This window comes from Colossoma macropomum, unplaced genomic scaffold, assembly GCF_904425465.1.
Source record: "Colossoma macropomum unplaced genomic scaffold, Colossoma_macropomum, whole genome shotgun sequence".
Lineage (NCBI taxonomy): Eukaryota > Metazoa > Chordata > Actinopteri > Characiformes > Serrasalmidae > Colossoma > Colossoma macropomum.
In genome coordinates, this window is record NW_023494806.1 from 23,269,091 (window position 1) to 23,281,842 (window position 12,752).

The 12,752-nt window shown below is 36.0% G+C and overlaps 1 protein-coding gene across 1 annotated transcript; it reads left to right on the forward strand.

The window, feature by feature from the left end:
- Positions 1-1,775: 1,775 nt before the first annotated feature.
- On the forward strand, positions 1,776-3,118 carry LOC118827401 (C-X-C motif chemokine 11-6-like). The gene is made up of 4 exons (XM_036598748.1): positions 1,776-1,888; positions 2,322-2,448; positions 2,547-2,636; positions 2,738-3,118. Exons 1-4 carry the CDS (start codon positions 1,831-1,833, stop codon positions 2,748-2,750), a joined length of 288 nt encoding a protein of 95 aa, XP_036454641.1. The 5' UTR covers positions 1,776-1,830; the 3' UTR covers positions 2,751-3,118.
- Positions 3,119-12,752: the final 9,634 nt, after the last annotated feature.

Consider the following 12,752-nt stretch of genomic DNA (forward strand, 5'->3'; position numbering starts at 1 on the left):
TGGTTTGCATCCTGAGGTAAACTGTCTGTATTTACATTCATGAAGGTGTCTCTTGATTGTAGATTATGCTGCTGAGCTCACCAGTGCATTCCTTTTTAAAAAAATGTATCAAATTGTTGATTTGGCCACTCCTAAAGTTTAGTCTAACAATGGCCCCCTTCACTTGCACTGACACCTCTTCAGACCACATATTGAGAGTTCCCATAAACAGCTACCACATGCATATTCAACCTTTGGAATCAACTCCAGACACCATATCTCCCCGATTTTTCATGAAATAATGAGGGAACAGGCCACACCTGGCCATGAAACTGCTTACAAGTCAACTGTCCAACTATTTCTGGGCCTGTGAAAATGGCGGGACTATGTAAAAAATGGCTGTAATTCCTAAACACTTCATGCAATAATTTTGGTAAACCCTTTGAATAAAAGCTAAAAGTCTACACTTCAATCACATCTTGATTGCTTCGGTTTTAAATCCATTGTGGTGGTGTCCAGAGGCAAAATTACAAAAGATGTGTCACTTACCAAATATGGGTCTGACTGTATATCAAGAAAAAATAGAAAATTTTATAATAAATGTGCTTTGGTATGAAAACCTTCATTTGTAGATATGTGTAGAATGTGGAATGATATTTGGCTTTTCAACTGTTATATCAGGAAAATCACATCAACTGGATTGGTGAGGTAATGGAAGCCAGGTATTCACTAAAGGTAAGCACAGTACCAACAGCTAAATGATCTATTTTAAATGGCCAGACTGTTTTCTTTCTGACCTTTCTTCTCACAGAGCCTGAAGCAGATGTTAAATGTTGATCTCTAAAAATCATAGGGGTTAGTATACAAGCAGACAGTAATCCATGCTGATGAGTAAGGACAACAGGGAGGCATGGACCAGAAAACAAGCATAATCCATGACATGCAGGTACAAACATGCATGCAAAACCTCACAAAGACAAGCACAAATCACAGGCTATTGTCTAACTAGATTCAAGATAAAGTGAATAGAAAGTATCAAATAGAATGCCAGGATGGAGACAATGTGACAGACAATGTAAGCCAGAGACTCACTGAGGGAAACAACCACTAACAGCAAAAACATATTTATATGGTATAGTAAAAGTAAAATACGGGTACATCAAATTAATTCATTCGTTATGTCACGTGTGAGGAATCATCATTATCCATTTAAGTGCTGACTACAGTGAAGACCTGTATGAACATCATGAATGTCTCCTGTAAACTAATGATATTGGTACCTTAATTAGAACATTAATTAGTACATTGCTCCTGCATTAGGACATGTATGACACATGGCTAACTTATGCATATTCATAATGACATATATGAGTGAATAATTCTCCATACAACATAAGACATGAATTAGTGATAATTCATGTACCCTTATTATGAAGTGTCACCAATCTGCAATTTGGAATAATTTGTCCACACTAAGCACATCATGCAGGAACCTGGCTGTTTCTACTGTCCAAAGTAGGTGGTTTTATTACATTGTGACAGCTATTCTGTGCTGGTCTGAAGAATGATGCCACACAATGGAAAAAAAGGAAAACACATCAAAATCAGAGTGACAAAATCTCACTGACTAAAAACCCAAACATACCAAAGAAATTAGAAAGTAAGATCAAGAGGAACGAGACTTTAGGAAGTGAAAGCAGCTCCAAAAAGACCAATTTCACCAAAATAGCTGGGAAAGGCCAATCTGAGCATATAAAAGCTCCGAGATTTCTCATTCAGTCACTGCTTCACTCTGACAGCTGCCTGAGCAGAAACCAGCAAATCCAAATCATCACCGAGAGCTTCTTCACAATGAAATCTGCTGCAGCTTTTGTTGTTCTCGCTTGTCTGCTTATGGTGCACGTACAAGGTAGGAGTCTGTCTTTCATTTGTCATCTACAGTCTTAAAAAAGGATGGTGCTCGAAGGTCCTTTGGTAAAGGGAATGGTTCTATATAGAACCATTTCATGCTTAAATGGTTCTTTGCATGGTAAAAGAGTTCTTCAGATTGATGGACATTGTGATGTATATGGTTCTATACAGAACCTTGTTGAAAATGGTTCCATATAGAACAAAAAAGCGTTCTTCAATTGGGTGCTATATAAACCATTTTTAAAAAGATTCTATATAAAATCATATACAACATATTCTCCATCAGTCTGAAGAACTAACTCATAGTTCTAAATAGAACCATTCCCATTACTAAAGAATCCATAAAAATGTAGTAGCTCATTGTCCTTTATAAAACATAAAACAGATGTGTAATACTTTATTAAATGATATATAACTGTATTTCCTTGCAGGTCAGGCCAGGCCTGGGGTAAAGAGATGCTTATGTCAAGGTTCTCCGGTGAACATGGTTCGTCTACCACGTGTTGAGAAGATTGAAATTCATCCTGCTGGTCCATCTTGTGAAAACATGGAAATTATGTGAGTTCCGTAACTTCTCATATAAAGAACTGTGGGTATAGCAGAACTCTACTCCATTCAGGAGTCTAACCTGATTGATTTGCTATTTTTCCTTCTAGTGTCACTTTCAAGAATGGTGTAGGGCAAAAATGCCTGAACCCAGAATCCAGTTTTACCCAGAATTACATCAAGAGGGCCATTAAAGACAGGTGAGAACATCTACTGGTGTAATTATTATGTATTTTCTGAGTTAGTAGCAGTAGAAGAAAAAGAATTGCAAAGACGTTTAACAAATTGTTTATGGTTTTAGGAGTGGCCAGTAAAGCAAGTGGCAACACACCAGTGACGATGTGGAAGACGAGGCTGTGAATCGTCTTTTTTTTTTTTAATTCTGATAATGTGCCCTGCTAACTAGTTAACTGACATAAGAACATGAAATGTTTTCTAATATTGTAAAATTGTAAATACTGTTGATTCAGTAATGAGAGTGACACCACTGTATACATAGCCTGTTTGGAAAAAAGCTGTTATTAGAGTTTGTGATTTACTTTGTGTATATATTATCAGTTTTGATGTCTTAACTGCTTTACCTCTATATATTATGTGCTGTATCTAGAATACAATAATTTGTACACATAAAGATGCTGGACACTTGAGAAATATATAATAAAATATACTGTGGAAACTTTAAATAAAAATGTAATATACTACTCATTAGCAACATGCCAATGAACTGTTCTTAATAATGTCTGCCCACCATCAAAGGTCAGCATTTGTAGATGTGAAGTATCACAATTGAAAGGTCAAATATTAGACAAACAGTAACAATTAGATTAGAGAGACAATTTAGGTCAGGGATTTACTGAAGCGACACAACCAACAACAGCAAAATATTTTATTTAACCATTGTGTGGTGTTGATGTGTTTGTTCCTCAGTGGTCTGGTGGGCCCACCGCATTATTGTTTTTTTAAATCAATACAGCCATAACAATTTGTGTTAAATGCCAGATGTTTAAAATATCACCAGTGGCCAGTGTAGGGTTCTCCTTTAGCAGCTGTAGCCAGTCCACAGCCTGTCCGTGTTGTCCCCCCCTCACACAAACGCACACATATACAAACACATACACACACAGACACACACACACACTAATGGCAGGCCATGTAGGAGGAGAACAGAGTGGAGAGACACAGTACCTCCACACTTTTACTCCCTGCAGGTTCACCCCAACACCACGTGCAATGTAAATGTGTAGGGTGTGAACAGTGAGAAGTCATTGAAAATGTGCTATTTTATATGTTCTTCACAGAAAATGAGCAAAGGCCAAGAAATCTGGGGTTGAAATAATAATAAGTCGCACAATTTTTAATTTTGGGAAGCATTGAAGTGGGTCCCACAGACTCGAACACTAAAATTTGGTGCACACAAGAAACTCTCAGGTGACCACCAGATACTATTAGGTGAGCACGAGATACTATCAAACAAAAAACATACCATGTCCATAACTTGTGCTCACCACATAATATCTAATGCTCACCTGATGTTATCTGGTGCTCACCTGATAGATTTTTACATAAAAAGTGTAGCCCATCCTTCAGGGGCTCTGTAAACTATAAAATACTCTATGTTTTTTGTTTTTGAAAAAGCTGTCTGAGCATATTTGACCTTGTATGTACAGTAATTGGAGTGTCAGTAAGCTCTGTTAAAAATCTCAAATTCTCCACAAAGCCTGAATAAAAGCAGAATTTAGAATTTATCAATAACATGTAGAACATCCAGAAATTCGCTGTTATATCTACAGAAAAAAGTTGATGATTCAAACAAAATAATAATATTAATAATAAAAAAGAATAACTGTTAAGTGCTGATTAAATGGCAACAACCAAATCAATGCAATGAAATTTGTTGAGAGGCAGAAAGTGAAAGCAGCCTACCAAATAAGGCCATTTCCACCAATGGAGAGGGGATGATCCAATCTGAGCATAAAAAGTCGAGCAATCGTCCTCATTCAATCATTGCTTCGTCCTTATAGCCGCCTGAGCACAAACCAGCAAATTCAAAATCATTCTCAAGTGTCTTCAAGAACAAGAGAAAAATGAAATCTGCTGCATTTTTTGTTTCTCTTGCTTGTCTGCTTATATCGCAAGCCCAAGGTAGGATTCTTTCATTGTCATACTACATTGAAATGTGTCTCCAGTACTGTTTGCAGAGCTTTAAATAGATGTTAAAAATGTAACAATGGTACAAACTACTTGTAGATCTTTGAAAATTACACATCATGTGTAAATTGCATGATGAATGGAGCAAAAGAAATGGCTCAGAATTACTTGGAAAAACTCTAGTTGCACTGACATATTAAAAGTAAAGTATGTTTTTTCCTTCTCCTGTAAAGATACAAGGTTTTGTTCCGACAGCAGCGATAACTTTCTTTTATTTGCAGAACAGGATAGAGTAAAGCCGAGTGTAAAGAGGTGCTTATGTCAAGGTTCTGGACTGAACATGGTTCGTCTACAACGTGTTGAGAAGATTGAAGTTTATCCTCCCAGTCAATCATGTGAAAACATCGAAATTATGTAAGTTCATTAACCACTCATACAAAGATCTGTTAAACATAATTCAGTTCAATTTAGCTTTCTAACTTTTATTATTTTCCTATTTTGCTGTGCCACCTTAAAAAATGGTGCAGGACAAAGATGCCTGAACCCTGAATCCAACTTTGCCAAGAATTACTTCAAAATAGTATCTGAAAAAAGCTAAGGACATCTGCTTGAATACATGAATATTAAATATTATGTATTTTTCTGAGCTGTTGCTTACTGATTAAACAAGAATAGAGGACAGAAATGAATTTGGCGTTCTACTGGGTGAAGAAACGTAACACTGTTTTTAGTAATGAATGTTGGTTTGTGCAGGAGCACATAATTCATGTGGCCAAACACCAGTGATGATGAGAGGAAGAGTCCAAAATGTTAGCCTCCAATGCAAAGAAGATCAGAGAACACACAAATCAAAAGAGACAGACTGGATAAACCTGCACTCTTATAAATAAAGCTGCCAAAATGATTCTACGCAGGTTCATTTTTCATTTGTCAAGGTACAAAAAATGTTAATGTACGTTCAAATGAACAACAATGGTTCTAAGGTTCTAACTGTGTACCTTAAATATGTTTTTCCCAGGACAAATGTATGTATTTGTACCTCTTCACAATGAGGACAACAAAATAAAAAGGCTGGAGACAAGACAGAGTGTTTGGTGTCAATACAACTTGAAAAATGTAAATTCAGTGGAATATGGTACAGTTTTGATCGCCTAACAAAGGGTACTGAACATGTGTCCTTTAGTCTGGGTACCTTTAGTTGAGAGTGCAGCTCCACTTACAAGAGGGGTACTGCCTTAATGACAGTTCAGTATGTAAAAAAATGTAATTGGTATAGAAACCATATAATGTACAAAAATAATCCTTCAAAGGTTCATTCAATGTTTTTTTGATGAACCAATAGTGGTTCCTTTTTGGGATTGTTCCAAAGACCCCTTTTTGAAATCTTTATTTTTAAGAGTTTTCCTGAAAGAGTATTTATGTATGTGTATTTAGCCCCGACATGACATGCAGTTACTCTTCCTAACTCTAAGTAAACCTCAGAACAAGCACAAACAGTTTACTTTTCTCTGAAATCCAACAACAGGGAAGGACATAAGTCATTTCACTGTGTTTGAACTTTTAACCCTTTAAATGGCCAGGGCCCACAGACGCCGCCAAAGTTTTGTTACACATTACATTTATTTATTACATGTATAACCTAAGAACAGCTCAGCCACTTTGCATTAAAGTCCCTGCATGTACTGAATAATAAGCCTTAGTATGTAATACGCCTGTGATTTCAAAGGGTTAACAAGGCCACATGTAGAAATTTACACTGCACATCAAAACTTTTTAGGATACTACTAACTTTCATTTGTTTCCATTTAGTTGATATTTAGGTTCAAAAGTGGCCATTTAAAATAAAATATAACACTACTGAAATTGGTTCCATATAGAACCAAAAAGTGTTCTCCAATTGTAACAACAGAACAATAGAAGGAGCATTTTGGTGCTATATAGAACAATTTTCAGTCTAATTTGACTCAGTATGATGCAGTGGTGTCTCGAGTCGGTATGTTTTTTGATACAGCAAAAAAAAAGAAGTAGTTGAGAAGGCCTTACATTAATGTGCTAATATTTCCATTTTCTGTTTCTTAGTTTAACATTATAAAATTATCATTTTTAAAATCAAAGTTTATAGTGTCCCAATCAAATGCTCTAGTCACAAGCTAATGTTAGCCCCAAGCTAACACTCCAGCTACAAGCTAAAAAGCCAGTCACGATACAACAACATAATAAGACAATACGCTGCAACACAATGTGATACAATACTATATGTTATATTGTTTCATCCAGAACAAATATATTTGTATCATTTCTCTTTTATGGATGTTTTTGAATAAGACTTTTTTATATTAATCACAAAAATGATGATGCTGATGTTTACAGAAATGTCATCTATCTAGTTTTTCAAGCTGCTTTCTTATGATTCTTGTTTAATTCCAATTTTATTCAGAAAGGACAGAAATTGAATGCAAACGTACAAACGAGAGGTTTAGTTTCAGTTTCATGTGTCCCTGAAGAGAAGTCTGTCATTAACCATAAACCATGTTATTAAAATAGAAGAAGGAAAAGGAAAAAGTCTGCACTACCTCAAAAGGTTCTCTTTTCTCTGAAATCCTACTATTACAGTGAAAGAGATATATTTGGTTTTGATGTAAATAAAAGAAACATAAAGAAAAAATATGCAAAGTGTTATTCCTTCACTACTTGTGGACGTGTGGAGAGATGATATAAATTTTCAATAAATGGCAGTAACTGGAGAAAAACAATGTATGTCAGGGACTCACCAAGAGAAAGAACAATAGGCTTTAGTGAAAGTGAACTTAGAGGTAGCATTACATATTACCTAACATATTGACGGGACCTGTTCAATGAATGTAGCTAATGTAACCATTCTGCTCTTTCCACAATAGGCTAATAGGCTGATAGTCATGCACAGGCAGATCATTACATAGCTTAAAATGATCACAGTTACAACTTATTGGTATTGGCAGCTAAATACATTAATGCCATCTCCTTCAACACTGAAACTAACAATTACATGAAATATCTGTGCATGGAGAACTAGAATCCAGCACAAAAAATCAATGTGACCTATTTGGCACCATACAGCCCTCCCAAAACATTACATCAAAAACAGTTAGCATCTCAAATATAATATTAGGGCATAGCATTCACTAGAATGACATCGACAGCTTAATAAACTGTACATACATGTGGACTCAATGGCAGAGTAAGCAAAAGAGAGCACCATGCTAGAAAGTGAGCACAAAATAATAAAATTCCAAGTTACACTCCATGTAATAGTTAAGCAATAGAACATGAGAGGGAGTGTTTGATAACACACAACCTCGAGTGTTCTATTGCTTTTATACAACAGTTAAATAAATAAAGTAAGAAATAAATAAATTGGGCTGTGAACGTGGAATTTAATATGTTTTAATGTCAGCAGTTCCTTCTGCCAAATTATAGTTCCTTAACAAGCAGTGTGTTTCTACGTCACAGTAACGAGCTCTGCTCACTCGCTGCACAGCTAGCAGTTCATTCTCCAGCTCCTTACACTAAATTCTGAAACTGTCATTACTACTGAGCAAGCTTTTCAGTCAGCAGGTGTGACAGGAGAACACATAAATAACCTCAAATTAGCCAGAAATGAACTAAATACCATTTGCCGAATGTGTAGTCTCATCTTCAGATTCTGACCAAATCAGACTGAGCCATAAAACTGCCGCAATATCAAGTTTAGCTCAGTTTTGTTTAGCTCAATTTTTGCCAGATCAATATTAACGTTGTTTTATTCCAGCAAGTAAAGCATCTTACAGCCCATTTTGTTTGCCGAATGGTATTCAGTTCATTTCTGGCTAATTCCAGGTTGTTTAGGTGTTTAGGAGTTTGTGAAAAACCTTGCATGGCGGAACCAACTGTTGTATAACCTAGAATCATGCATACCATTTTAGAACAGTTAAAAACTGTATATATCTTTAGCAGACATGAAAATTCATGAGCAGTGAAAAATGTTCAGAAACTAAAACCCCTATTGCAGAAAATTTGAGTGATTTTGACATTAAATTCTGATGCACTATGAGAATAAAACATGGAGGGGGTGAAAATTGTTGGTGAATTATTTACTTCATTGAGTTCAACAACTCAATGCAAACTGCAAAAAAAAAATACTATTCAATACCAAGTTCATACCAAGGCCAATGTGTACAAACTTTGGCAGATGTTGTCTCTTAAGACCCCTCATCTATTACAAATCTATTAAATATTCTACAGTGTTTGCCCTTTATTTGTGTTCCCCTGGCTCCATATAGTGCTTGGACCCCAATGATCGCCACTTGTGATGTAATTTGTTAATGGCTGTTTAGCTCTCACAGTCCACAGAAATCAACCTGTTCTATGTCAATTGCAGACTGAAACTGAATGAAAGCTGATTGTCTTGATTGCTAACAATTGAGCATTTTACCCGTTTTCGCCCACTGTTCGAAATTTACTGAAGATAGAAAAACAAATAGGCAAAAATGAACCTAACTCACTAAACATGGCTCTCTTTTCATGTTTTGATGGAGTTATCTTAGTTCTAAATGTACAGAAAGTAATCACAATCAAATCCCACAATTAAATGAAACATTGGTCCCAAATTGTTCAGTTCTACAGTGAACAAAACTGAACAAGTACAGTAACATCAGTTTTAGAACACTTTGCATCTTCATTAGCCAGTTAACAAGCAAACAGAAGGACCTGATGGACAACCAAATCTGGTCCAGTTTAGGATTATAGTTTTCTGGCACCACTGCTTAATACTCTTAACTTGCTAGAAGGAAATGCAAGATTATATTCTCTACATCACTCAGTGTGTCCAAGTCATACTGTACTTTGGATGAGAATGATCAATTAGCTACACCAATAGCACTGTAGAGTAAATGCCACATTGCCACACAGTCTAGCATTCACAGGTCCTTCTCACAAGAAACAGAAGTCCGCAAATGCTGGTTAACACAAAATCTGCTGTTGCTTTATGCATTATTAACCTCAGAAATATTGCTGCTCATATAACTTCAGCTCTCAATGGAAAGGTATGTCACTTTATCATAGTTTGTCATAGTTGCCCAGATTAAAATTCGAGGATGTGTCCAGAATTGTTGGAGAACACCAAACATACAATGTGGTCCAAGCTGAATAAAGGATTTACATTTTTCATGGAAGAATCATGTCAGAGCTATGAGAGTACAATCAGTGATAAAACAATGCATTGGTGAAAATAACTGCAACCAAAAAGCTTCATTAGCCATGCTGGAAATGTGAAACAGCTTGCAAACAAGTAACTAGTTGACAAGAAATAAACACGCATACATACCGGTAGTGGGGCACGTCAACATGACCCATAGCACCACTGTAGATGTTTGTATGGAAATAGTAAATTCATGTATAAACAGAAGATTATGTGGTTAATCATAAAACTTTTATATTCACAATACATTTACACTCTGTAGTCAAGCATGATACAGATTAGAGCACCACTAAGACACTGGATGTGACCAGTTTGACCATGTGTTTCCTTCCTTCTCATTTATTTTGCATATATATTAACACTCTCTTGTTCATTCATTTCACAATTAGGTATAACCAATTGATTGCAACTTCTTTGTACTCTGTTGACCAATGAGATGGACCAACACCCTGTTCTGGGGACTATTTAATCTCATGTAACGTTGCTTCAGGTGAAGATCTCTGGGTTTTTACCAGGAGCTTCTCCTTGGCTGTGGTTCTTAAATAAACACATTACTTGAGGAATTCAATTGTAACACAACCATCTTGTCCCTGCCAAGCACTCGCTCTCTAAAATGCCACCAGTATTTGAGGGTAAACATGAAAACTGTTCCACTGAAAGTGGCTTAGAACAGAACCGACTTTAAAGCGTAAACTGTTCAGTGTAACGTAAGTTCATAGCAGTGAAATGCTGACACTTCCAAATGGCAAAAAGCATTTTTTTCCTCTGCCCATTATCAGTTAGGAAGCCATCAATACTGAGGTAAGGTTGTTTTTTCTTTGGGCTCGAACACTTGTACAAGCTCTACTTGGCCATCATTATTGCTGCTGATTTAGTGTAAGCGGAGTAATCCTGCAATCAGTAGGCCAACATCCAGCAGAACAAATGCAGAAATGGAAAAAGGGCCTATTGATGCACTGAAAAGTCTTCTGTGTTCTACATTTCTTACCACTTTATAATTATTCTTACAATTGAATAATTTCGCAACAATTAAAAAGAAGATAAATAAATTGTCCAGTTGACGGCAAGGCCATTTTCCACCAGGTAAAATCCGACCACAGACCACAGCAACTCTACACACTTTTGCAAAGACCTCAGCAGCAATCAAAGAAAGAGTTTCCAAGAAATGAAAAAGCAAATGGAAAGGAACCCAAACAACTGTGAAACAAAAAGTAAACTGGTTAGCGTCAAAAAAAAACAAAAAACTTTTCACATGGGAAAGTCTGCCCTCTTTTCCCTTAACACTTTTTTCAGATTAATGGAGAAAATTATTCTGTATATCACAAAATTGGTTCACTATTTTTAGAATGTCAAGCTTGTAATAACAGAAAGACCTGCTTTGGCACTTTATAGAACCATTTTCAAAAAGGTTCTATCTATACCAACACCAAATACAACCATATACAACACATTCCCCATTAGTCTGAAGATTCCACCACACAAAGACCCATTTAAGCATGAAATCGTTCTATATAGAACTCATGGTTCCAAATAGAACCACTGCCTTTACTAAAGAACCCTTGAAGAACCCTCTTTTTTAACTGTGTGGTCACACCTTAGTCATAAGTGTCTTTTAAACCAAATAAACCAAATGCACTTTATTTGGAAAAATATACAGTGATTATGGTACTCACACAACTCAACAACTGACCAGAGGGCTTCAGCACCTCAACAGGTAAACAGCATCCTCTCCTCATACGCAGAGCTGCAGAGGATTCACACAGTATCATTATTGTGAGGGAATGGAAAACTTTAATGAAATATCATTCTTAAAGATGCATCATCCAAAATATAGACCTGTCTTTCTTTTTCTCTTGAGAATCGCTGCCAAATCTGCTGCAGTGTTTCCTCTGAAAGAAATGTTCTGTGGCCACATCAAACAGAAATATTTTAGCAATAAACATTTATTTGATTATTTCATCTCTAGAGCTGAAAACAATAATTTTCTGATTTTTCCTGCTGCATCATTATGATTCCAATTCCCTTAGAAAGGGAAGAAGTGCATGAAGTAAGTAATCAATGCCTCTTCTATCAGAACACTCAAGACCACATGCTGCGCATGTTTGTCATTTTGGATACTGGATGGTTAGTTTCCTTTGGAAAAGAGCAGAAGGTTCAGTTCCAGTTTCATTTGTCCTTCTGAAGAGAAGCATGTCCTTCACATCTTCTAAAAAAAGAAACAAATAAACCCACATTGAGCAACCCCAAAGTAGTTCCTTTTTCTCTAAAGTTTTACTATTACAAAGAATTCCAAATCCTAATCTTACAGTGGAATATTTAAAAAAGTACATGACATTCAAAGCAACTATTACTTTTACAAAAGCATGAAGTGTGATTTTATTCAAATGCACAAATAGTTAAAAACTGCATAAACAAACAGTTTAAAAGCTTAAAAAATGTAAGACTCTAACAAACAAAGCCTTTTACAGGAGTTTTACATGCAAATTAAGCCCTATTGGAGCTGGATTAGTTTTATCTGGGGAGATGCTGTAATCTGAGAGATTACTGATGAGATTTGTGATTTTAATTCAGTATGAATCTGCAATTTCTGCAAGTTGTAATCTGCAATGTAACAAGTCTGGTAAGTAATATTTCCAGAGCAAAGTGTCCTCTATAATTTGGCCTCTTTAGGCTTATAATTTAACAGTTGAATTCAATGAGCAATACAATTTAATTGTTAATCACAATTATTTATGTGACAGTTAATCATCAGTTAAAATTCTATGATTGTGACAGCCACAGTCTGACCTCCGCTGGTAAAACGAATCCAGCTTGAATAGGACTTTAGACGCATTACGTCCGCATTGTGCGTATGAACCTGTACAGGTTGTAAATGCACAGTTAATGTACCGAGAGCATGGAAAACGCAAAACACATTTCTTCTTCATGCATTTGCAGTTCAGGAAAGATTGGA